Below are 27,619 nucleotides of genomic sequence, written 5' to 3' on the forward strand. Positions count from 1 at the left end.
GGCTATTTTAGACACATTTGGCATAACAAAAGTGTACCTTAAAATGTATTATTGAACAGTCTTTAGTCTGGGGGTATAAAAATAGATTTTATTTCTACTACCTAGTAACTCACTTACTTAATAGAGTGGAAGAACAAGGGGGGAAATGTACCAAAAGAAGTTTAAGAAGTAAGCTGTTAGCATGCATTATATGGTCATATGTCTCTTTTTTTTTTTTTTTTTTTTGTGATTAAATGTAGTAAAACATGCATTATTATAATTTTTTCACATGTCCGTTTAACATGGGCTTGTGTTGCTTAAATTAAATTACTGGGGTTGTAGTTTGGCCAGTCGAAGTTGCATAGTGTTCAAAGACCTCTCCAGATTGGCAAGGTGTTTCTCCAGAAGTGCTGCTACTTGCTCCCTGTTTGCAATGGAGTCTTTCGTGATTTCAATTTGCTCCTTCATACTGTGAGAGAGAGAGAGACAGAGAGAGAGAAACTTGTTTCATGTGTTATAACATTTTTGAATTTATTTGATTTAGGAGAAAACAACCTGTGTTGACATTATGTAATCATATACCGTCTTTCCACTATCTCCACCATAGTGCAACAATCGGGTTGCGGAAGTAAGGATGTTTTATCTAAGGTATCTCCATGATTTTTAATGATAATGGCCTATCTTGGCTGCAAGGTTGTTAAGTGATGGTATATGCTTTTGTTGAAGCCATCAGCCTGTATTATTTTTTACAATAATTATGTTTAACAGTGGAATTCTTGTTGCAAAACTACATTACCCATGATTCTGCAAAGTAATCTCCCCAAATCACAACTGGTGTTATCGAGTCAATCTCCCTACAGTCTCAAACTACTTAATGCTTGTATATGTATATATTACATTTATGCATTTGGCAGATGCTTTTATCCAAAGCGACTTACATTGCATTTCAAGGTACACATTTTACATTCTTATCAGTTCTTGCTTTCCCTGGGAATCGAACCCATGACTTTGGTGTTGCAAGCACCATATATATATATATATGCATATTTTGCATTAAACATAAAATATTTTGTTTCTCCTCATTAAGGGGTCAAACTCATAGTCCTGGTCAAAAGTTGCCGAACACCTCAAATATAACTTTTTTTTCTTTCTTTCTTTCTTTCAGTAATGTAATGTAAATCAATGTAATATATTTCTATTTGGTAACACTTTACAATAAGGTTTCATTAGTTAACATTAGTTAATACTTTAATTAACATGAACTACCAATGAACAATACTTATACAGCATTTATTAATCTTAATGTTAATTTCAACATTTACTAATATATTATTTATTATAATATATATAAATAGTTTTTAAAGTTTAATATTTTAGTCAAAAAAATTTGGTAATTTTCACCTTGTGCTCAGTTTTAATTAGAATCACATCCGGTCGGGCGTTTGCACGCAGTCTATCTGCAAAAGTTAAAATATTTCAATGCACTTGACTCGAAGCTCAAATCTGATCCAAAAAGTCTGCCTACGCTGCAAAGGGTTTCAGAAGTCGCACCAATTTGGCTGAATGTCTGATGCATATGGCACACAAAATCAGAAACTCTTCTGGAGTTTCGAAGTCGTCATCTGATTGGTTGAATTCTACAGGATTTCCGTGAGACGTGTGTGTTGCGTCTCCACCTGGAAAGATGCCGTGATGTCAAACCCCCTTATGGAAAAAGCAAACCGTTGTTTTGCTACAAGCTTTCCTGTAGCTCAAACAGTAGAGCGTTGGCGCTTGCAACGCCAAAGTCATGGGTTCGATTCTCAGGGAAAGCAAGAACTGATAAGAATGTAAATGTTTACCTTAAAATGCAATGTAAGGCGCTTTGGATAAAAGCGTCTGCCAAATGCATAAATGTAAATGTGTTTAAACTGTGACAATGAGTGCTTATCAGGATCAACTAAACGCTGGATTTTCAAAAGTATGTAAAGTTCACGGCATAGACACTTTAAAATGCGTACAAGAGTTTGTTATTGTAGGGACATCGACGTTACATTTTCACACACCTAAACATGACGTGGAAAAAAAAAACTAACAGTGATTGGTTGCTTTACAGACGGCCTCTAGGTGATTCTTGACCAATGAAAGCTGCAATGGAGTCCAGACCTTCTGCCGTCAGTCTGAAGGTCTGGCTACACGAGACTAGTTGAAACCCCACACAGCTCCATCGGAAATGAATGTCTATCGTTGATGGAGATAGTGAAAAGACGACTTTACAGTAAACGAATTACCATGAAAACATTCAAAACTCAATTACCTTGAGAAGGTATATTGCTCTTTCTCCTCCTTCCTCTTCTCATCCAAATTCATGAACACCTTCTGCATAGTGTCGGCAGTCTGAGTCACGACGAGATGGTCAGCCTGGACGCCCTGCACATCGTCCCTGGCCTGTTGGTCATAGGACGCCCCCCCTTCCTCGACACCACTAGATGTGGATACAGCCTGCAGAGCCGCCCTGTTCTGCAGCACGAGGAGGCGTGACTTCTCAAACTCCTCTGGTCCCGCTATATCATCCCAGCACACAGGGGAGGACGGAGGCAGCCAGAAGCGCTGAGTGCAGTTGGCCGGTCTGCCGGGCGTCTCTCTGAGAAAAGGACTATCTGCTGGAAAGCTGTTTAGGAGCTCGTGTAATCCCGAACCCCAGTCCCAGTCCCGGTCCGAGCCATCCAGCTCGAGCTCGGTCACTACGCTGCCCACTGAGTACAGCAGGAAAAGGCACCGGGACAAACACGTCCATCCCATTCTATCCTGGAGCAACCGCATACTGGTGCTATCGAACAGACGCTAAATAGCAGTGAAAGAAAGCGATTTTTGTTAACTGCCCTTAAAGGGATAGTTCACCCAAAAATGAAAATTAGCCCATGATTTACTCACCCTCAAGTCATCCTAGGTGTATATGACATTCTTCTTTCAGACGAATACAATCGGAGTTATATTAAAAAATGGACTGGCTCTTCCAAGCTTTATAATGGCAGGGAATGGCTGTATGTTTTTTGTAACTAGCTTCCGGCAGATGGCGAAAGAGTAACCCTTGACCTTGACGCAAAACGTAATGACGAACGCGGAAGCGCAGAGGATAGAGCAAAACGAAACCCCAGTCACAAATTAGAAGAATTTTTAAAGAGAAATGTCGGAGGAGCTTGAGTTTGTTGCCCAGCCCTGTTTGTTTGAACCGCGAGAGGCGTCAAAGCTTACGCTACTCCTACGTCATACATCAAGTCTTACTCTTTTGGCGCAAGTCGACTTGCGTAGGCCGTCTACCGGAAGCTAGTTATTTTAGTCTATAAAGTGTTAAATATGGATATTTTTCTTACACGAACGCATCGCTTCGCTTCAGAAGGCCTTTATTAAGGTGTATGAATGAGTGAGTGAATGGGTGAATGACTGTGAGGCAATATTGTAAAGCGCTTTGGTGGCCATTGGGTCTGTGAAAGCGCTATATAAATGCAGTCCATTTACCATTTACCCCCCAGAGCTGTGTGGAGCACTTTTATCATGGATAGATGCACTTTTATGATGGACAGATGCACTTTTATCATGGATAGATGCACTTTTATGATGGATAGATGCACTTTTATCATGGATAGATGCACTTTTATGATGGATAGATGCACTTTTATGATGGATAGATGCACTTTTATGATGGATAGATGCACTTTTGTCATGGATAGATGCACTTTGATGGACTTCAAAAAATATACAGCCATTCCCTGTCATTATAAAGCTTGGAAATGCCAGGATATTTTTTAATATAACTCTGATTGTATTCGTCTGAAAGAAGACACCTAGGATGACTTGAGGATGAGTAAATCATGGGCTAATTTTCATTTTTGGGTGAACTATCCCTTTAACTAAATAACTGTACCAATGTGAGCTTAGTGTATCAAACCCATATTCCTGACTTTGTAATAAGCACATTATGCATATACAGTTGTAATCAAAATTATTCAACCCCCATTGCAAATCAGGTTTATTGGCAAAATGTACAGACTTTCAGCTGTTGAGGCAATCAACAAGGCTTGGTTGAAGTGGTAGTCCCGGAAGATTCTACAGTGGCCATCACAGTCACCTGACTTGAATCCCATAGAAAATCTCTGATGGGATTTGAAGGCAACGACTGCAGCACACAAACCCAAGGCTATTACTGAACTAGAGGCCATTGCTCATGAGCAATGGGTTAAGATTTCTCAGAAACGCTGCCAGAAGCTGGTGTCTTGTTCTACATCTCGTTTGTATCAGGTCATAACAGCAAAAGGCTGTTCTACTAAGTACTAAAGATGCTTGCCATGAAGGGGTTGGATAATTTTGAGACTGCAGAAGTCATTAAAAGTCGCTTTTTCAGTTAAATTTGGGGAAACCACTTTGAAACATTTATTGTGTTGAGAGGCTATTTCATTTACTTTTGTGAATTGCAAAAAGCTGAATGTCTGTATATTTTGCCAATAAACCTGATTTGCAATGGGGGTTGAATATTTATGATTGTAACTGTTTAAGATCTTAATACAAAGCTTAACAATGAAAGGACTTTGACTGAATAAATCAATAAACTGCTATTTTGGGGTAACACTACATCCTAGAAATAACATTTTAATTTCAATATTTTTTTCTGGTGTGGTGCATATGTGAAGGCTGAACATTTTTGATGTGCATTAAACACATTTTTATTACAACAGAAATACCACATGTACATATCAGACAGGTGGGACTTCAATTGTTGTCTTGTTACAGTTGTTGCATTTTTAATGCATTGCTTTTCTTTAATATGTTATTAAAGTATCTTTAAGATAAGTTAGTTTAAAATTATTAACTGCTTTATTCTTTGCTGACATCTACAAGATAGTGTATTAAGTTGCCAGTGGCACCAAAGATACAGATCCAGAAAGGTTGATATTAGTAATGAAGTGGACACCCCCAAATATGTATTCTTTTGGATATTCCATTTATTCTTTTGGATTTTACCAAGAAACGTAATGCAATTTATTTTTATTTTTTAACTTTTTGTGTGTAAGGTTTAATGATAAATGCAGCCACCCAAAGGCCACTTATTTTACAGAATCGCAAAATAATGATCGTTTTCAAATAAATTTCCCCAACGCTTCATTTTTTTTTTTTTTTTTTTTTGTCTGACCAACAAGTAGGAGTTACTTGTTGGTCAGACAAAAAAAAAAAAAAAAAAATGAGGTCGAAGTATTACCATTAGGCTACGTTAAGCTGGTCTTCATGCTAAAACAAATTTTTGATTATGCCCAGAATTCACTTTTCGAGGGAATCAGCCTAGTCTTATATAGTTATCACTGTTGTTAAGCTGGGATATTAAGTATTTAAAATCCAAATAACGTTACATTACATTAATTTTACTCTTCACTTCACTCTCGGGAGAGACGTAGACTTCAAGTGTTATTGTAGCAAAACACGAAATTCTAAGTTCTAAGATAAATAAATAAAGCTAGTTTATGAATAAATATTTAATCGAACTCTGTCGCAAAATTAACACACGTAAAGACACGTTTATGAAACGTCATCGTGCATTTAAACGTTATTGTTTTAAGCAAAATTCCTTTAAAAACAGCGTTTTTGCGCTATCGTCTCTTTAAAAAACTTTTGGGCTTGCAACTAGTAAAGCAAAAGCATTTGACACCGTGAAATGTGAAAAGCATTAAACATTTAATGTAAACTTACCTCAGAGACTGTTGTAGATCAGCAGGAAGAAAAAGAGCTTGCGTGCTTCTCATAAATGAGCTATTGGAAAATCTGACTCGCTCTTCCCAATCCCAGATCCACTCAGAGCTGCTCACAACTCATTTGACTAAAGTTAGTTACGCGAACTAAAGGAGCCCTTTTACTTTTACAAACACAACAATATTAAACGTAAACCATAAGCGTTAATATTACAAAGAGACCGGGTGAAAGGGAAAGACATTAGGCTAAACGTCTTAAAGATGTTCTTGCAGTTGCAAAGTTTTGATTGGCCGTGTCTCAATACCTAGTGTTCTGCCTATCTAGACAGCATTTCTGGACATCATTTGCGAACGGAATAACAAGGCTTCTATAACACTTTGTAGGTATGCACTTGGTTTTGAAACACGGCCATTGTAAACTTAAGGACTTCCCTGTCTGTGAACATGTTTTTTCTTTTTCTTTTCATGTTTAAAGTTGACTCTCTCAGACACTCATAAACACCATGACTAATTTTTAACAGATATACAAGGATTGTCGTTAAAAAGCCTTACTTTATTTGAGTTAAACTGTACAAAATAAATTTTAGTTTTGGAGTGTAGTCTGAGGAGAAAAATAAAGCATCAACTTTGGCCTCAGAAACGCATTGTTTTTTGGGGTTTGCAAGAATCCACACAATCTGAGTTTACTTACAGATGTTTTTTTTGTTTTTTTTTAAGTCCAACATTATCTCAGCAAACAGGAATGGAAAAAACTTGGCAAAAGCAGCAGAGAGATCCAAAAACACACAATCTGGCATATAAAACACTAAGACACATCAGTCAGAGGAAATTAAGTTTATTAAATGATGCAATACACGGTCAAGCGAAAGTGAGCTATATTAAATGATACGTTTTCACATTATGTTTTAGCAGGGTTTACAGCATATCTCAGTTTGTAATCTTGCTTGTTAAAAAAAAAAAAAAAGCTCACACTTTACATTATCAAGAAACAACAACAAGGAGCTTAGCAGTGAATGCAAACACATGAATCAGAAATTAAAAGACTTCACCATGACAGGAATGACAGCAAATTTAATTTGGCATGTTGTAAAAGGAGCAAACACAAGGTTAAATGAAAGAAATTGCTGATGTGAGAGGGAGGTTTGACGCCACACGGCAGTGCAAGAAAGCCTTCGAATAGAAACTTTGGTCGCTCGGCTCTTCCATGACTAGCATTGGACATGGTTTTTCAAAAAAATAAAAAGAATATTCAACTAGAGTGTCCCAGAAATAATTGTTTGTAATACACTTTGAGAACAAAAAAAAAAAAAAAAAAAGATGATTGTCAATTAACAGAGCTATTTGGGGATGGGAGAGGAAGAAATAAAAGGACACTCCTACAATCTCAGGAGGTAGTTTTAATGGCAAAAACATATGGCCTGATCTGAAGTGATTTGCATGTTGTAATAGTGCATATTTTAAGGCCAGGTATTCTTCACTATGATCCATCCATAAATGCAGTTCTAAGGCTACATTAAGACACAGGTGAGGGGATCGGGGGCGAGAGGCAATAGCAGATACAGCCCTTAATGGCAATACCTGAGTCAACTGTAACTTTTGACTGCAAGACGTCACCATCCAATAGTCACGATCAACTGAGCTAGAGGCTTGGTGATATTGTATACGACAAAAAAAAAAAAAAAATTTGCATTCGATGTGCATCACTGGTAATCTATTAAATAGCGGCTCTGGTAAAATCTGACGGTGCTTGCACAGCATGCGGGCATCAAACCTCCCTATAGGGGGAAACTGTTCACAAAATGAGGTTCACAAAAGAACAATAAATGAAGTTTATGCAGCATTTATCAGGCTTATGAGGTACTTCACATCTATACACTTTTTTCGAAAAGACCAACAAGTCATATGGTTCATCAGAATTCCTATTGTAGCAGAAAATACCTCGTCTTAAATAAGTCTTAGTCTGTGTGCCCAATTACAACAGGGCATCCTTTAAAACTGCTTAGAAAGTGCAAAATACAAATACTGATCATTCTATGCAGCATTCACTCAAGGTTGCATGATAAATGTACAAATTATTCAATGTGGAGCCGAGTCTCAAATTAAAAAGGATAGTCCCTCAAATCAGGGGGCGGGAGAGATTTTGAAAAGGCACACATACACGAGAAAAAAAAACAAAAAAACACACTGGACGTTTTTTTTTTTTAACCTCACCAAAGAAAAACGAGAAACTTGATTGATTTCCATACAACCTTTTTTGTACCTTAATATGTATCCCTCAAGAAACTCAAATGCCAGTGTATTTCGGATGCTAAACATCCTTAAATCAGAGTTTGAGAGACTGAATTCCCTTCATAAAATATAGCAAGGTAAATACGCATCAACTACAACGAACGGCAGTCCAAAGTCTTACATAACAAATAGCTTATCGCAGACTCGTCGTGGGACTTTCATCAAACGGATCAGGATTTAATGAGTTATTGCAATACTGGATATAAAACAAGTTGTAGAATCAAGTATAATCCTAGCACTCCAAAGACAGTAAATCTCAACGATGATTGAATTGCCATTTGACACACGTGACAAGCCGCTTCCATAGGAAAATCCTGTCAGTTCGCCCCCGAAACATACATTAAACACAAAGCAGTGGTCATTGGACGCTTCTTGTCAAGTATGTTATCCATAATATGGCACAATGCTAGTGATGGACATGGGGATGACACCGCCACACATCAGATCAACTCAACTCAAAGTCGATTATCCATAAAGACCAAATCAACCACCATGTTTTGGCAATAATCTTGGCTCTTTCCTAGCTATTTGTTCCAGCACCATTTCAGTCAAAATGTAAAAAAATTATTTTAATGAAGTCCTCTAAAAAGCTGATGAGTATTTATCACTACATTTTAAAAAGGGAAACTTTCAGATCATATTTTTTTTTGGTCCCCTGCTAATTTGTTACATGCTGAAACATCCCTCATGTTGATCCACCATTACAAATTTTTAAAAGTCGCTTAAAAAAAAAAAAAAAAAAAAAAAAAAACACCAACAAAACTAAACACTTAATACACAGTATAGGCTTGTGTTGTTTGGTCACAATTATTGTTCTTTGTCATGAGCACATATACATATATGTATAAGGGATATTTTAATGTTAGCACCTGACACTATTGAGGTAGTTTTTCAAAGTTGGTTTAAAAAGCCAGGTCATGAAGCTCTCAATTATTCCGATAAATCAGTCTCAAGACCCTATTTTAATTATTATACATGCATGCTTATATTTGAATAAATAACATTAGCATGTAATGAACTAATGGAAGTGTGCTCTTTTTTAACAGAGTCCTTATTATCCCTCACAACAAGCTTCAATTTTGGTCATTTTAGACTAGTTTTAAAACTAGTTTTGAACTCGGGGAGGAAGAAATCCAAAAAAGTCTGACACGCTTGTATGCCGTCATGCCCCAATAAATCCTCAAGCTGAATGGCAACTGACCTGTAATGAATCTGAGTTGAGGTTTAGTTTGTGCACACAATGAATCGAGGCTCAGCAAAGTCTCACTGTCATGATTACGGGACCACCACAGAGTGTTTTGCTGGTAAAGCAAAAGGGCTTTAAAACAGTGAGTGAATTTGGCTTATTGGGTTGGTATATGAACATTATGGTATATCTCAAAAACCCTTTGGATGAAACTTCAGTTGGCAAACATACAAGCAATACACGGCAAAAAAACATGAAACACCTAAAAAAAAAAGCCTTATGTACACAGTTGACATTACAGCACCACAAATGTCAACGATACATGGATCTTTGTGCCAGTGTAAAATGTCTGGCCAAATGTTGCCACTCCATATCTGTTAATCTAGTACATCACAACCATGAATGGTGAGATGGTTCAAAATATGCATGAGTAAAAGCCAAAACGATTCAATGCTGCTTTAAATGTGCATGCATAAAACAGATGAAAGTAATGTGGATGATCTTTACCAGTACGCAGGTGTATGAAGTACATTCAAACTGTTCAGTTGTATATTTATGGTTTTAGCAGGTCATAAGACGGCATCTTTGAAACTTGCCATCTTAGGAATTCAAAAAGCAAATGAGAACATTAACAAAACTACCACGGTATGTAAAGAGAGGCTTACATTTCTGCTTAAAAAACACTATAGTGCAAAGTTCTGATGCAAATACATTAGCTATATATCTCTATAGGTTAAAAGACCACCTCCGATCATCAAGCTTGGGGGGGGGGGGGCACAATTCTTTTAATGAGATTTTTTTTTTTTTGTCTGACACAAATAAAATTCAATTATGAAAGTTGTTGCGGCACAAACTAAGAATCAAAGCTAAACCGACTCGTTTTATTCAACCCATAACGTGTAAAGCGAAGAGGCATGTGGACACTGTAACCCCACACAGAGCTGGAAAGACACTTCGCGATCGCCAAGCAATATACAAGCTTCACCAAAGCAGCGAGAGTCAACACTCTAGAAATGATGACATCCATTGAATGTTACGGTCATTAACATCGGTAGATAATTCAAAGCTTCCAGGGAAATTGAGGCACCATTTCAATTTTCTGTGTGCACTGTGTGTGTGTGCCTCTTAAAATCTGAAACAGCATAGATGAACGCGATGGTCTCTACGAAACCAGCATCGTACTTCATTCATCCTTGGCCTCTATTACATTTGCATTCACAATATTTGTAGTTATTAAAAATTTGCATCAGATTCCTTATGGCATCATTAAAAAAAAGTCAGTTGATTGTATAGTGAAGTGGAAATAAATGTAAAATTAAAGTGGTATGCCTACAGATTTTACAGAAAAAAAAGGTGGGTGCTCAGAATGAAGATGAGTTTTTGCATATTGTAAGAACTCAAGACCTTCTCACGTGTGTTAACTATTAATAGATTAGCGCCAATGTGAAACGAGGCCAAGACTAGTCTAAAAATGATGGTTCTTCTCTCTAACCTTACAAATCTGTTCACCAGCATGCAAATTAGTAACACCTCTTCTGATATAGTGCAAAAACATCTTATTTCATATTTGAGAAATTGCATATGTTGTAGACCTTTGACTAAGGTGCTGATTTTGAAAAGGTTAAAATACTAAAAACTCATTAACTTCTGCAAAAAAATCGAACTAAAAGCAGGTCATGAGGACGAAAAGAATGGTTTCTACCAAAAAAATAAATCCAGAGAAAAAATCTAAGTAGTAGTTTGAGAAATGATTTCACCTCATATTTCTAATGATAAATACTATTATTCAAACCTAAAGTTGTAAAGAAAAACACACACACACACAAAAAAAAAGCTAAGTGACACATATTCAAATGAGTACGTGGATAAAGCGACAATGCGCTGCAATTGAAAAAGGACAGAAAATGATAAAACTGGAATTCACACTATATATTTATGAACATTTTTTTTTATAGCTTATGCCACACATTTAAAGCATTAAGCCATTTATTCACTGAAAAGCATATATATAAATATTCTTTTGGATTCATGTCTGACTTATGAAACATCAAATGTATGACATCTGAAACTTGCAGCACTCAACTCTAGCTTTGAATACATAGCTTAACTACCATAACAAAACAATAGCGATGCTAAATAACCCAGGCTAAATGGCAGCAGGTATGGCCTCTGAACAAATATGAATAGATTTTCTGTGACATCTACCACTTTCACTTTCAGAGGGACGAAAAGACAACGTCCCCCCCCCCCACTCATGCAATTATGAGGAAATGACCAGTGCGGTAATGTTACCATAATACAAGTAACAGGTAACAAGAGGTAGGACATCTAGTCATTTCCACACAACTGCACACAGATAGCGTACTTGGGGGGGGGGGGGGGGGGGGGGGGGGTCTGTGTCCATAGCTCTTCAAAGTGCATCTACTTTCACGAGTTATGAGACCAGCGCCAAACAATATCATAACTCTAATCAAGTATTTGAAGATAAATTAAAATGCCCCTTATACACAGTCTGTTGGGTTTAGAAAATGGCAAAAGGTTTCAAGGGTCAAATGTCATAGATTTCACCGGATCGAAAACGAAACATACCCATTAAGCTCTCTGACCAGTCTATGGTTCTTGTTTAAAAGTTGAAGTTAAACAAGATATATATATATATATAAAAAAAATGGTAGTCTCAAGAATAAACTCTAGCACCTACAATTATAATGTCCTATTGTGCTTCAGTTATGGTAGGACATTAACTACAAGTACATAATGTAATCTTGTTCGGCTAACAGGAATAATTGAGAGCCATATAAAGAACATCCAATTGTTGATAATAAAAATAGAGTATTTTGTAAGCTAATACTGCTACAGTGGGTACAGGGTTTGCACTATTTACACTACTAAAAAGTACCCAGCATGAAAACGACTACATTACAAATGTTCTAAATTCATATACACAAAACATACCACTAAAATCTCTTGGTTAAGAATGCATAGTTAGAAAAAGATGGTTAAAAATTCCCAAGAATTTCAAGTTAAAATTGAAACATTATTTTGGGGAAAGTGATCTTACAGTTAATCAACTAACAAGACTCACTAGATCAATCACTACACATCATGATATGCTTTAGAAGGCATAAGACTGTTTACACGAAAACAGTTTACCGACACATATACAAATGTATTGCGCTTCAATTTGAACTAAGTATGGATCGATTCGCACTAAATAAATGTTCCTTTTCAGTTCAACGATAAAAAAAAAAAAAGCTAATGACCACTCGCCAAACCCTGTGATTCTAACGAAAGGTTTCACACGGTTTATATCTAAAAAGAAAACATAAGTTTTAAAAAGGGATTGGAAATATTCTCATGGAAATGGTTATAAGCTAGAAAAAAAAAAAACTAAGGTGCGTTCGAAATTTGTATGAAATTTTCACTGACCTCGTGTCTCTATGAACAATGCAATTGATATCTGTATTAATCTTTTAAAAGTTTCGATTGCCTGTAAAGTCAGCTGGAGTGCGACGACAGCGTTTAAACCTAGTACAGTCAAACAGCACACACACAGAACCAAGCAAAACTCCAGATTCCCCCCGATATTCAGCACAAAACTGCCTCGTGTTTCGACGTGGGGAATATTTTTTGACAACGTCAAAATAAAAAATTCAGAATAGGTGCTTAAAGTGAAATGCGATCTAATTTTGATGTGAAAGAAACTTAACTCATACACCCACCGACCGAAACGTTAGGTTGTTACGATCACATCCGACAAATCAGAGAAATGCTCATGGCAGCAGAATTTAAAGTACGTACAATCTAAATGCTTGGAGTCCCAAAATATTAGTACTTAACAGGTCAATTATCAATATTACAAAGATATTTCTGCACCGAGAACCCTGTCACGGGTAAACGGAGGGCGTCACTGATGAGAACCAGCCTCAAATGAGCGGCAGAGTGCCAGAAAACTGATTGTCAGAACAATTCCTACATTCTCACTTCCAAAAGCTTTCTTGATTCTGCACTCACTGTGTTCAAATTTTCTGACACAAGTACATGATAGCACTCCGTTAATCATGCCATTGGCGGACACGGACAGGTACAGTAGGTTGACTGAGCCCTGGACTAAACAATAAATGACACCATGATAAAAAAAATGTAAATTCATATTAGCACAAATAAATGAAACAAAACAGGATAAGTACTTTTGTCCTGAAGTCCTCTTCTGGTCAGTGCACTTGCTCTTGCTGATAAATAATTTAGCTGTGGAAACTGCATCCCCACAACCCCTTAACCTGATCTTGTGTTATCCTAAACTAACCCAAATTCATTGGTTTGATGAATTTGTAAAAACTACTGTTCAACAGTCTCCATCACCAGCCTTGGCAATAGTATTGAATCAAGCCCATCCGGATGCAAATGTAACTTTCAGTGTAAAAATAGTCTGAATTTTTGGATTGACTATGTAAACATGTTAACTTCAAATCTGACATGCACAACAGATACACAATCATGCCCACCAAACTAAAAAAAAAAAAAAAAAGAGATAAATTAATAAGTTACAGTTTTAAAAATCATGGATATTTAGGATGTTTGGTAATTGACTACATGGGCAATGGGAAACCTAACAGCATGGCGATTATTGTTTTTTTCCCCCCATTTGAAGGTTCTCATGAGGAAAACACACACACACACACCGTGCTGTTTTCAGGATGTGGGGCTTGTTTCTGGCTATGTTCAGGCGAAGTACATTGTGCGCAGTGTGTCCTGGTGGATCTGCACAGCTTTGGCCAGGGCTTGCTGGTCTCTGCCGTTACTCTGACCTGATGTGTGACTGCCTTCAGCACTGCCAGAAAACAGATACAACACGCATATATAATCAGACCTAGTAGGAATGCATAATGATAATGACATAAAAATAAAAGATTAGTCACATTGAGTTGGAAGCATTATTAAGAATTACTTTAGCATACTGTATGGAGCAGAGAATTTAAAAAAAATTTAATAAAAAGTATGCCAAACAAGGCTATCATCGCAAACGGGCTGAAACCTTGTATCTCCTCCATAGTACCTCGTCATTTATATTTTTTTCCCCATACATCACTACTATTGGTCGCTTTTTACGTCTCTCTGTGGGTTTTGAAAATATTTAAACAATAAAAAGCATTAAAAAGAGCTTGTGACTAAACCTAACTCCATTGGATCCTCAAACCTCATAACTCCAACTCTATCATGAATGCAGTGCCAAACACATTGTGGAGCGTCTCTGCTTGTTTGCAATTCAAGGGTAAATAAAGAACTGTTTGTTTGAATAAGCACTGTATTTATATATATATTAGGGCTGGGGGAATTAACGCGTTAATCTTTGCGATTAATTTGAAATGTTTAACGCGTTAAAAAAAAATAACGCAATTGAAGCAGCACTTTTTTTTTTTGCCTCGTTTTAATGATTTCCTGTTGCGTCTGCTATTAAAAAGGCCGAAATATGCCGTCCCGCCCCTCCATGTTCGGCGGTCAGGTTTCATTCTCGGGCAGCTTTCATGAGTGGGTCTTTTCCGCTCGGTATGTGCGTCGCGCTCTGTGCTCCTGTGTGTGTGTGTGTGTGTGTGTCGGCTCGCTCTGTCGTTAATGGCCCAGCAGCGGCGAGCTCTCCGTTCCGTGTGTGTGTGTGTGTGTGTGTCGGCGGCTCTGTCGTTAACGGCCCAAAGGCTTCAATCATGTACTAAGCACTGGAAAAGTAAAGTCCACTCAAGTAACGTGAAATTTCTCTGTTGACTTCTGTTTGCTGAGCTGGTATAGCCATGCTGGGCAACAATGGTAAAATGACCTGCTCTGATCACATGCTCTGGTAATAATAGCTTTGTAGGACTATATTTTGTTTTAATAATTAATAAAATAATAATAATAATAATAATCTGTTAAATTGATTATGTTGATTGATTATTGAAAAAGAATAATATATTGATATATTGATGTTTAATATTTTAATATAGGGCTATTTTCTGTTCCCTTTTTTTCCTGTGTTGTTTAATTAGGTGATTCTAAGTTTAAATATTGATGATTACAAGCTTGGGGGAAGCGCAATTAATTGCAATTAATTACAGAAATTGTGCAATTAATTAGTTAATTTTTTTTAATCGATTCCCAGCCCTAATATATATATATATATATATATATAACAAATTTGAGGAGCAGGGAAGTCTGTCTTCTAGCATTTGTCATTGAGTCATAGCAAATACTGTCTTGAATAGTCTTTGCGTAGCACTTCATCTTATATAACATGAGATTTTGGCAAATTGACAGGAAAAAATAAATAAGCGCACATAGCTACAATAAACTTTATAACCTGTAAAAAATCTAAAAATTGTCCATTTGAACTTGATTTTGGTGAAATGTTAATAATGTAAGGTATATTAACTTTGACAACACAATGTATAAGAATTTTTTCCCAATCCAGGAGATCTCTGCACTCAAATGATCAATTGCTCCTCATGGTTCTGCGATCTCGTTTAAAATGTAAAGGTGATCGATCAGGCATTCTCTGTTGCTGATCCAAGGCTCTGGAATGACCTTTCTCTGTCTGTTCAATCTTCTCCTACATTGGGTGTATTTCAGAGTGTGCTTAAAACTTATTTGTTTGCTTTAGCATTTGAAAATGCTTGGTAGCAGTGTATATCATATGTTTGCATTGTTTCTGTACAGCACTTTGCTGGTGCAACACTTGTGGTGTTGAAAGTGCTCTATAAATAAAGTTGTGTTGAGTATAATTATTTAAAAAAAGAAAAAGTGCTTTTTCCACTACCTGAAAAGTAGCTGTTTTAGACATACAAGGTTTCCACCAGCCTGCTCTACATGTTATCAGTTAAATAAAACAACAGCTTAGACAATGTAGTTTGACAAAAAAAACAACTTAGATAGTTATTACTCTGCAATTAACTGCCAGTCACTCATTCAGTACCTGTCATGTTCTTTGTCAACCAAGTGGTAACGGGCACGGAATGCCACCAGGTGGGCGTAATAGGCTGGTGCAGGAATGGAGACAGAGCGGGTGCAGCGCACGTAGGTGTGGCACAGCTGGTATGTGAGGACCTGCAGCTCATCAGAGGTGAAATGGTTGTCATCCCACAGCACGTGATAGTGAGACGGCCTGCTGGTTCCCTGTGGAGAGATTCAGCAATTAACAAAACACACACTCTTATGTTCGCCAACACTAAAGCAAATTAACCTCTACTCTTTAAAGTACCTGATAACTAGGAATAAAGCATTCATAAGCACTCAAATTATATAAGAAGTCTATGAATTTGAAGAATCTTGATCGACCTCTAATTTATATTCCATTTTAAATATTCAAATGTACCTGAATTCCGGCATGACTGCAAAGATAGAAGTCAAACTCAGATGGGTGAGTAATTTTGGTGTCAACTGTGGTGCCAGCAGGGATGTTGCCACTCTTTCCGACCTTGAATACAAACAGTCAATTTGAAAGGCAAATTTTAAAAAAGACATTAAAAACATTTTTTAAAAAAAGTAAAAAAAAGGTTTTTGCTGTTTTACAAACAATTTGTTCAAGGACATGTGCATGTAGAGCAAATTATTGAAACTAATGGCTTTACCATTTACCGTATTTTCCGCACTATAAGGCGCACTTAAAAGCCTTTGATTTTTATAATCCGGAGCGCCTTATATATGGATCTGGCGCCTTATATTAATGTCTGTAAAACAACCGCTGACTTAAACCTTTTGTTTATACTTTCGTCTGGCACTGGAGCGCGAGCCTCCGCTGACTGCGCACGCACCTCCCCAAACAGACGAGGCATTTATACTTGACGCAACTGTTTTGTTTTAGACTGAACACCAGACCATACTGATTTAGACGCGCAAACTGGGTGCCGGTGTGATGAGATGTACTAATATCCGTCTGCTCGGGCAGATTCGGCTCAAAGTCGTGCATCTTCGGATGCGGAGGCGCGCGCGCTGTCACAATGACGTCATTTTGCCGCGCGCGCGCCTCCGCATCCGAAGATGCACGACTTTGAGCCGAATCTGCCCGAGCAGACGGATATTAGTTTTTTATTACCTTCGCGCTCATGCGGACGCGTCGAGTATAAACAAGGTTTTACAGCTCAGCCACTTGTTTTTTCATATTTTTTTGCAAGTGGTAGATCTTGGTTTACATTTGGACTTTGGATGTGATCTTAGGCTTGAAAAGGTTGGTGACCACTGCATAACGCAAACCCAGTCAAACGTTTGACTGCAGTATCTACTATTCTATGCGCCTTATAATCCAGTGCGCCCTATATATGAAAACAGTTCTAAAATAGGCCATTCATTGAAGGTGCGCCTTATAATCCGGTGCGCCTTATAGTGCGGATAATACGGTACTTCACAAGATGTTTGCAATAACCACATTTTTATATACTTTTGTATATAAAGAATAATTCATATACTTTGAATGAAGAGAGTTTGCTTGCAATCATACAAATTGTGCCAGTGCAATAACCAACCCGTTCATTCCTGTCCATGCAGAAGAGCCTGGTGTGGTGTCTCTTCTGCACTACTACAAAGGTGATTCCTGGTTGATAATCTTTCTCCAGCTTGATGCAGGCCTCCCGTATGGCCAGCAGTTCATGCTGTAGAACCTGCATGGTCAAAATAGGACAATGAAGATTAAATTAAATGTGTCGGCACACTTATCAAGTGTTGGCAAAGGGTGCAGGTCTGCAGCTTACTTGGTTGAACTGGCCCTCCGAGATGCCATCTCTGTAGTAGATTATGCGTGTTGGTTTGAAGCGTGTGGATTTGTAGAATTGGATGAGCAGCTCTCTCACCATGGTGGCCAGATCCTGAATGATGTCCTGACGGTGCTGTTGCACCCGAACCGTGGCACAGTATCGACTTGGGTGGGCATCCATACTGCCAACAACCTAAATGCCACCCAAAAAAAAAGATGTTAAAAGTCTTTTTTGGAGACCTTTGAGGCTATATGGTCTGGCTTAAAATTGTGCACCAGAAGTCAATACTGGTCACACTTGTGGTATTAGTGCTACTTGGCACTCTGCAATGAGCATAATCAGTCATGGCTGTCAGGTTTATCAGTCTTACAGCAGCAATTGAGGGTTTCTTGCCATCTCCAGCTGGTGGATGAGTTACATCTGCACCCAGAAAGATGACTGGTTGCTGAAACACCAAGGGCCTAAAGAAAAAACAGAAAAAAAAAACAGTGATAAAAGAGTGGAGAATGGTTTAGTGATAAAAGTATTTTCTGGCCAAGGGAAAATTCATCCAAAAATTCTGTCATCATTTGTTCACCCTCATGTCATTCCGAACCCAAAAGACTGTAAATCTTCAGAATTTACAATTAAGATATTTTTAATGAAACCTGAGTGGTTTCTGTCCCTCCATTGAAAGGACAGGGAACCAAAACTAATCCAAAACGGTCATGAAGAGTTCATAAAATGAATCTTGTGGAGAGGAACAATCACTTTATCTGATGCAAAAAAGTCATTAAAGTTTTGTCAAATGAATCTGAATGAATCGAGTGGTTTAATCAAAGTCTTGTGAAGAGATATACAAATTTTATATGATGAACAATTTAATTTGGTCATGCGTCATGGGCTAAAATAAGCCTTACTGGTTCACATACATCATAGGCTAAAATAAGCCTCACTGGTTCACATACATCATACAAAATACACATGATTGAGCTTCCATGTTTACCAAATGTGATGTGCTCCATTTATATGTCGATCACTGCTTAGATTTAAATAAGAGCCGAAATTAAATCTGTTCATATAAAGTGATCGTACCTCTTCACAAGACTTGGATTAAACCACTTCCTTCATATTGATTTGTTTTACAACACTTTAATGACTTTTTTGGATCTTCTAAGTTTTGGCTACCTGGACTTTTGCACATGAGAAACAAATGGATTGGGGGGGGGGGGGGGAGGATGCAAAAAATAAAATAAAACTTGCATCACAAGGTGTAATTGTGATTGTCAAAACATTTGGTAAATAAACAGAATTTTATTAAGTTTAGTGACAACATGTTACAATGATTACATGGTACAATGACTGGTAGGCTACTGTTTGTATTGCTTAACACAAATTTAACGATTTCAATTCAATACTTGGGATTTGATTTAAATCTTGATTCAATATTGACTAATTTTGGATAAATATTAGGAAGGCTACAGTAGATAGCCCACATGTTATTTTTTTCTCATGAAAAAAAAAATATCTCACATAATGCTATGTAACCATATATAGAGCCCTATCAGCTGGTATTATTAAAGGTTACAAATAACTAATTAAATCAAATATAATGTGGTTTTCATTATAATAACAATTATGTAATGACACACGTAAAAAATATAATAAATATGTAAAAAAGTGCAGTGCACATATTCAGCAAAATACTCCTCTTTATCTATATGTTTTAGTCATCTAACATGCTGCTGGTCATTAAATGGTTTAAATGTAACGTTCTGTGACACAATTGTTCTCCTGTTTCATATCAAAAGTAACCTGCTCTGTCTTGTTTGACGGTCTTCGTGTCCTCTTTGCTCCGCGATGTTTCTCTGCGTGAGAAAACGGATGTGTGGCGTGAGCGTGTGAGGAGTCTCGCGCTGAATGCGTCGAGTTGGCAGCTCTGCTTTTAGAAGCGGGATGGATCCGGATAGATCGGCGGCGGCCATAGACTGTAGGCGGTGGCGTTCCTCCTTCCACCATGCTGCTTCTCCATGTGAGGACTGTTTACATTAGACTAGAAGTGCGCACCGGCCGCATGCTTATACACGTGGCGATTGTTTACATCAGAGTGCGCACGTGTTTCGCGCAGCATATACGCAGTGTTTGTTTAAGCGGTTGATGGAAAATAAGCTATAATGCGCGTTCTAAAAATCTAAATTCGGATCTATTATTTTTCAGTGCCCGCGATAACAATATCGTGCATATTCATTACCGCGATTTATCGCATTACCGAATACCGGCACATGTCTAGTCCCCCTATGGGCGGGTTGAACACATGCGGAACGAGCTCCTCCTACTGGCTCTCGCCTCTGGCCAAAAAAGCCTCCGATGACGCAAAATGACAATTTTTGCGTCATCTGAGTTTTTTTTCCAGACACACAATACAGAAATCTCTCGTCTCAGGGGAACATGAGGGAAGGAAGCACGGTCATTCGAAAATACTACCGGGTTTCTACTGACACAAAGCTTAATGCTAATCGGTGAAGTAACCCTTTAAGTTTCATGGGAAAGCAGCCCAGGACTTAACGGACAGTCAGACAAAGACTGCGAAAAGTGCCTTAAGCATTCAACATGTCAAAGGCTTTTGGAAAAGCTGCCCTCACCTGCCCTGTGGAAGAAGAATGTTGTTGACTCCACCCAGTTTGACATTAATCTTGAGGCAGAGGTTGGAAAGGGTCTGAGGTGTGGTCTTCTGTACATTCTTCACCTGGACACACTGCGTGGCCATGCCAAGAACAGTGTCTCCAACACGCTTTACCTCAGCTATGAGAATTATAGTATTTAGAGGGATACAACCTAAAAAAAACACAGCAAACATAAACACTGAAGAAACAGAGAGGAGTTAAATTACCATAAACAGGGGTCTTCCCGGGTAGGATAACCACCACCAACTGTAAGCCTTGGTAAGTGTACTTGAGGTGTTTGAACATGGGCTCCACACTGTCTGCTCCCTGGGCATACTTGCAAAAACACGGCTGGCCCTGAATGGGCATCCCAGCATCTCGTGAGATTTTACGAAGCTGGTCAGTAAACGCCCTACAGAAAACAAGCAAAGGATTAGACTAGGCAGAGGGTCTCAACCTTTTTCTCTCCACTGTAAGAGATGATATTTAAAGTAAAATTCCAGTCAAAGCTGACTTACTTCAGGAGGAGTTCTGTACACTGCCTCTGTGGGGCAAAGCAGGCAATAGCCCACACTTTGATCTCAATCCCTGTGTGGAACTGCTTGTTCCTCATGTCCCACACACCCTGGACTGGGGTTGCTATTGCTTTGTTCTGAAACAGCCAGAGATACATGACCAAATTAGACAGACACGCCCCGATTGGGATTTAACCAAAAGGTCAGTGGAATAATTGTCAAGTTTAGTTGACCAGAACAGGTTCCTACCCTTCCTCCATAGAGAATCGAAGGTGCCTGAAGGACCCGACCATTGACCTCAGTCATCTCGTCTCTTACCATGACTCCAAACTCACGCACATAAGGATCAGTGTTGAAGTTGGCACTTCTCATCTGTCACAAACAAATGAAATATCTCATGAGGTGTGAATGAGATTTAGGAGACTGCAAAAGAACAGTTTGCTGATCACATACCAGTTTGCTAATCTCATCCTGACGGTCAGGCGCAGACCTGGCTGTGGCACGTATCATAGTGGAGGTCTGATTGTCTGTCAGTTTCTTTATGCATCTCTGTCCGGCTACTATGTTACAGACCTGGATTAAAAAAAAAGAAAGGATAATGACATTCAGATAAAGGCATCAGAGAGAAGGGGGAAAGAGTAAGTGCAAGATGTGGTCTTGACCAACCTCCAGTGGAAGGTAGGTGTGTTTCTGCTCCTGACCAACTTGTAAACATGGGAGATGTGGGTATCGCAGCACCAGTTTGTACTTATCCTTGAAGTACTGCGCGACAGTGCATTCAATGGTCTGACCATTCTCTTGCTGCAAGGGGAACCTTGAGACAAACAAAATACATTTAAAAAAGCATCGACCTTTAACAGCATCATCTCAATGAGGAATATAAATGTAATGGCATTCATACAGAAAGAGCTATAACCATTTAATGAAAGTTTTAAAAATGTGAAAGCTCTTACGTTTGATGGCTTGCTGGTCTCCTGGTCACATTACACACCCTGTACTTCCTCTTCATCTGTCCACAGTGAGTTATTTCAACCTTCAGACCTGTTAAACAAATTCAAGGTTCAGATTATAACAAAAATGACTTCCAGAAAAAGTCTCTGTCACCAATGACTGTAATAAATTACCTTTGATCTCCTTGGTAAACTTCACTCTCTGGGAATCTGTTAAGGGCTTCTGTTGCTCTTCGATGCTTTTAAAATCCAAAACCTCACACATGAACTCAATCACAGGTTGAGCTTTGTAAAATGCAGTGGCGGACACTAAAAAACACATTTTACATAAATATTAGCAGTGCAAAAACATAAATAAATAAAAATCCAACTGCTAATGTCAGTTCACACGCACCATCAATATTGAGCATCATTTTCCAAAGGGATGGCCGAACAGACTGATGGAAACCAAACCAAACTTCTCTTCCTCCGCCGAGAGGGTTGGAGCAGCCCTCAGACGGAGTAAAGAACGAACGTCCGACTGGGGTGTACCTGGAGACAACATTACATGGTAAAACAGCAGAAGGATGAAGCTCCCTCTAATGGGGATATGTGTAACACAGGGTCAATATAATAAAGCCATTAACCTCATAGAGGGCAAATGTCTCATGACAACGTCCAGAGCCTGAATGGTCTCAAAGGGGATGTTTGGTAGCCGCCCAGACAGTGCTTCATGTAGAGCTTGCAGACTCACACATGACACCCACTTTATAGCTACTTTAAAGCTCCTGTCTTTTCCCTCCCCTGGAATTGTGACCTCCAGCTCCACCTAAAAGAGCAGTTTGGGACGTCAGTATGCTGTGACACTCCATAAGATATCAAAAGACCTCAGTGTTGCATTTTGAGAAGGTACAGAATAAAACATTTCAACATTAGGGTTTAAACTGTGCATGTATTCGGTACGGGTCTTTCGGTTCAGTACACAGACTTTAATAGTACATACTTTGTCTCTTCCAATGGGTAAAGGCATGGCAGTGTAGAGATTCTTCCTTCCATCATACACAGGCTTTCGATCTCCAAAGATCTGCGTCTTAAAGTGCTGGACCATGTGCTCAACAATTTCACTACAAAAACAACAAAACAAGTATGTACAAATGTCCTGCCAAACAAACAATCAGCTCAAATTGAAAGTTTCAGTTGAAGATGTTACCGGTTAACTCTCCGTGGGCATTTCTCAGGCTTGATGTCTATGTCATAATGGTACACCTCCAACTTGGGTATTTCCATTTCAAAGAAGTTAGCCTGAAGCTTGATTGTCCTACCCATTGTGCCAAAGTCTGGCCGTTGAGGTGGTTTGAAGACATACTCTGGTGGTGGAGGAGACACAGGAGCTGCTGGACACGTACAAAAACAGGTTTTTTCAATGTATTTAAAAGGGAACAAAAGACAATTATGGAATAGTTTTACAAACACTAGACTTTTTAATACACTTAAAAAAAAAAAAACCCACACCAACAAGCAATAAATAATGAATGATTTAGAAAAGAACCGGCTTCTTCACAAACAATGTACAAATTAAACAAACATTAAGTTTCCATGATTTTATTTTCATAAAAAAAAATTGTTTTACCAGGTCAATTATTTCAAGCTGTAATGTCCATTTTTAGTTCAGTGAGCAACTTTATCCCATTAATTAGTCCCACACAAACATTTAGGTAAGACTATTAGAGCTCTGCTGTGCCATATAAACTCAAGCACCCCATCTTATATAACATCTTTATTTTCATATGCAAACTGGCCAACTTTAGCTTTAAACGCAAGTTACTTGCAATTAACTTCTTGTTTGTTTAACTGCATTGTCAATGTCATAGTCGCTCTGTTGTACTGAATATCAGCACAGTCCCTCCATGCTTACCTGTGGTCACGTGCCGAATTACAGCCGTGCTGATGTTCAGTACAACTATTGCAGATGTGATTGTTTAAAGGGATAGTTCACCCAAAAATGAAAACACTGTCATCATTTACTCACCTTCATGTTGTTCCAAACCCGTAAGACTTTTATCTTCGAAACACAAATGAAGATATTTTAATGAAATCTGAGAGATTTCTGTCCCTCCATTGACAGCTACACAACTACCACTGTGACACTCAAAAAGTTAATAAAGAGATCATAAAACTAATACATATGAAATGAGTGGTTTAGTCCAAATTTTCTGATGAGACACGATCACCTTATATGATGAACAGATTTAATTCAGGCTTTTATTCACATATAAACATTCATCAACTCACATTTAAACATTATTCACAAATAAACTCAAGCATGTTCACTTGACGTGTGAGAACCAATGAGGTTCATTCTCGTGATACGCATCATGTTTGAGCTTCCGCAAGAACAATGATGTTTGTTCTCACGTGTCAAACAAATAAATGCTTATATGTGAACAAAAGCCTAAATTAAATCTGTTCATCATTTAAAGCGATCATTTCTCTTCAGACAACTTGGACTAAACCGCTCAATTCTTATATAGATTAGTTTTACGATCTGTTTATAAACTTTTTTTTCTTCATATTTTTGGGTGAATAACCCTTTAAGTAATAAACCTCATTTAGAACATTAGTAACTAACCCAGTCAGAAACTGGAAAATGAAAAATACTAAGCAATATTTCGAGAATTAGTGTGTTAAAACAAAGCTCTTAACAGTACATTAAGTTTCAAGACCATCATTCCTTTGGTTTAAACACTTCAAGACAACTTGGTAAACAGTACTGAAAATATATGCTAGGCTTGGCCAGCTTAGTCTGGGCTGCTTACCAGAAACATCTGACCCCGAGGACTGACACAGCTCAGCAGCTATAAAAGACATAATAACAGGTTTATTTCAAACAAACCTTTACATTGGTGATCATGTGCAGAAACACATGTAAAACCATGAAAATGCAGCCATTTTACTTGCAAACAGGTTTTATGTGCAAAGTCAAGTAGCAAATACGTCACATTACACTTTGAATACAAGATCAAAATAAATCAGCTGATTTTAGCTAATAATATCCATCAGATTTAGGCTAGTTGATTACAAAGTCTAGCTTACAATAAAATTGGGTCACACAAGGGTTTGTTGATTTGAGAAAAACCAGGTCAAGTTAATGCAACCATTTTAAACATGTGAAACTTTTGATGTACAAGACAAGAAAGAAGGTTGTGGGTATCTGAAGTCTTTGGCTGACAGATTCCCTGAAGCGTCTTATCAACCCTAAAAACACAACACGCCAGGAAGATACTAGGAGCGTGAACCCATCCCACTGGGCAACAGACCTTTTACTTTCTTATCACCAACACCACACAAGTCAAAAACCTGCCACACACACACATGTACAAGGACATCTTTCTCTATATCACCACCATTTCTGATGCTTCATGCATATCAGAAAGAGTCTAAAACATACAATAAAACAAACTTGCAACTACATGAAACCTAAGTGATCCCATTCGTTAACAAACTAACAAAAAGCAATATATTTTTTCAGCATTTATTAATAAAAATTCAACTGTTTACGTTGGTTCACAGTGCAATAACGAATGTAATTAAAATTCAGCCATTGATTCAAAAGGACTATATTAGCACTATAATAAACACACCATATTTTCAATTAACATAATTGAAAAATATTAAATGCAGTAAAAGTAATGTTCTTTGTTAATTTAACTAATGCAACTATTGTTGACAAATTTAACCTTATTGTAAAGTGTTTCCAACTGAGTTTGACTAAACTTAGGCGAAGGCAAAAAGTTCTGTAATTTGAATGCCTCTTTCTTAAAATGTGTGAAAAGCATTTCAGTTCTCAACACTTTTTATTAGGAAAAGTGATAAATATAATAAACAAAACAACCTTTTCTAAACTCTAATGATAATTTACATTCATAAATGAAGTTAACAGTTAATCTTCGATAAGTTAGATGAACATCTCAACTGTTCAAATATATAGAACAAAACGTTACAAATAGACTTGAAACATTTGAAAACGGAATAATTAATCGTGTATGTATTGACTAGAACTTTAGATAAGATCTTTCATCTAACGTTATCTTCTTAACTGGAGAAAGTCAAACTGGTCCCAAACAACCACCGTTCAATTCACATACAACAATACGACTAAAACCTATAAACTACTTTTATATCTCCAAACCTAAAATAGTTACAACGTACGTCATATTAACGTTTTAAGTTTGACGTACATAACATTTTAACCAGCTGCTGTAGATTCAAAAGCCAGCAGGTCAACAAGCTTAGCTAGCAGGCTAACAATAACAATGGGCCTACAAAACAAACCCTCGACAGAGAGGAAAAACAACACTTCATTACTATAAGCTAAAAAATAATTTGAACATCGACGTCATGTACAAGCGAACGCCACTAAATTGCATATTTTATTATCATCAAAAACACCACACTTATTCAGCTAGCATCTCCTCGCTAGCACGCTCGCTAATCATAATAATACTCACCACCAGCTGCTCCAATGGGATACATTTTAAACGCTTTCTGCACCAAAATTCAATCGCAGGCCGACACTTTTTGCTCTTCTGTTGCCAGGTAACACATGCGGTAACTGGAAAGATGATTTTAATTTTAGAACAGCATCGATATAGTGGAGAAAACAGAGATTAATGAGCGCGCTGAGTTAGTGGAGCACGAGAGCTCTGAGTGGCCCCATCCCATCCCCCCATCACAGCACGAGCGCCTATTTACCCGACACTCACTCACACACTCACACACACACACTCTCGCTGCTGCAAACTAAGCTCATGGAAATAGACGTTAACCTATGCGTGAGGTATCTGAACGATTTACGTTTTATTCAGTAGGTTTTTTCAAATTCACCAAGAGTAGTAACAAAGCATTCATTAAATTTAATTTCACAACGTCCAAATAATACTGGCGCTCATGTTACGTCATTTCCGGGTTGGTTCAGAGATGATTTTAAAAATTATTTAGCTGATGATGATTTATGAATGTAAAAAGTTTTGGTTATATTTATCGTATATATATAAAAAAAATTAATTCATATTCATTCATATATACACCCATTCATATATGCAGCTAAATAATAAAATAAAAAAAGATATTTACTTTGTAAATGTTTTGTTTCATAGTTTGGAAACATTGAGGTATTTTAATGTTTTTTAAAGTAGTCTCTTAATCTCACAAAAGCTGCATTTATTTGATCAAAAATACAGCAGGCCTAAAAACAGTAATAATATGAAATATTATTACAATTTAAATTAACTGGTTTCTGTTGTAATATATTACATGATCCTTCAGAAATCCTTCTAAGATAGACTAATCTATCATCAATGTTGAATTTTTGTTTTGTTTTTTGGAAATCATGATACACTGCCATTCAAAGGTTTGGGTAAGTAAGATTTTAAAAGAAGAAATTAATACTTTTATTTAGCACAGGCACATTAAATTGGTCAAAACAGAACCTATGAATTTAATAAATATTACCAAAAAAGTTATATTTATATTAAATGCTGCACTTTTTATTCATCAAAGAATCCTGGTAAAAAAATCACAGTTTCCACAAAAATATTAAGCACGGCAGCACAACTTGTTTAATATTAATAAAAATAAATCTTTCT

At 37.5% G+C, this 27,619-nt stretch overlaps 2 protein-coding genes across 3 annotated transcripts; both read right to left on the reverse strand.

The window, feature by feature from the left end:
• Positions 1-69: 69 nt before the first annotated feature.
• On the reverse strand, positions 70-6,459 carry LOC309510972 (uncharacterized protein). Its single transcript, XM_082186002.1, has 3 exons — positions 5,698-6,459; positions 2,276-2,802; positions 70-448 (listed from the first exon to the last, which is right to left on the reverse strand). The coding sequence occupies exons 2-3, from the start codon at positions 2,779-2,781 to the stop codon at positions 307-309; spliced, it is 648 nt and encodes a 215-aa protein (XP_082042128.1). The 5' UTR covers positions 2,782-2,802; positions 5,698-6,459; the 3' UTR covers positions 70-306.
• Positions 6,460-6,515: 56 nt separating this feature from the next.
• On the reverse strand, positions 6,516-26,843 carry ago2 (argonaute RISC catalytic component 2). Of its 2 annotated transcripts, XM_082185854.1 has the most exons (21): positions 26,483-26,842; positions 24,791-24,829; positions 24,004-24,036; positions 23,185-23,368; positions 22,978-23,098; positions 22,622-22,803; positions 22,390-22,526; positions 22,170-22,304; positions 21,999-22,086; positions 21,712-21,859; positions 21,499-21,618; positions 21,295-21,417; positions 21,049-21,182; positions 20,758-20,942; positions 20,510-20,669; positions 18,259-18,349; positions 17,886-18,080; positions 17,661-17,795; positions 16,514-16,615; positions 16,115-16,314; positions 6,516-14,002 (listed from the first exon to the last, which is right to left on the reverse strand). In XM_082185854.1, exons 1-21 carry the CDS (start codon positions 26,505-26,507, stop codon positions 13,894-13,896), a joined length of 2,646 nt encoding a protein of 881 aa, XP_082041980.1. In that variant the 5' UTR covers positions 26,508-26,842; the 3' UTR covers positions 6,516-13,893. The 2 variants fall into 2 exon arrangements, with proteins under 2 accessions (XP_082041980.1, XP_082041981.1); XM_082185855.1 differs by lacking the exon at positions 24,004-24,036 and having other exon boundaries at positions 23,185-23,365; positions 26,483-26,843.
• Between the last annotated feature and the right edge of the window lie 776 nt (positions 26,844-27,619).

Source organism: Leuciscus leuciscus (assembly GCF_965113295.1).
Source record: "Leuciscus leuciscus genome assembly, chromosome: 12".
NCBI lineage: Eukaryota > Metazoa > Chordata > Actinopteri > Cypriniformes > Leuciscidae > Leuciscus > Leuciscus leuciscus.

Coding starts and splice junctions, on each gene's coding strand:
- LOC309510972 (XM_082186002.1), bottom strand. CDS start 2,781: ATGCGGTTGCTCCAGGATAGAATGGGATGGACGTGTTTGTCCCGGTGC. Junction 449..2,275: donor GAGCAATATACCTTCTCAAG/GTAATTGAGTTT, acceptor TCTCTCTCACAG/TATGAAGGAGCAAATTGAAA.
- ago2 (XM_082185854.1), bottom strand. CDS start 26,507: ATGTATCCCATTGGAGCAGCTGGTG. Junction 24,830..26,482: donor TCCCATTGGAGCAGCTGGTG/GTGAGTATTATT, acceptor TGTCTTTTATAG/CTGCTGAGCTGTGTCAGTCC. Junction 22,305..22,389: donor AATGATGCTCAATATTGATG/GTGCGTGTGAAC, acceptor TGTGTTTTTTAG/TGTCCGCCACTGCATTTTAC.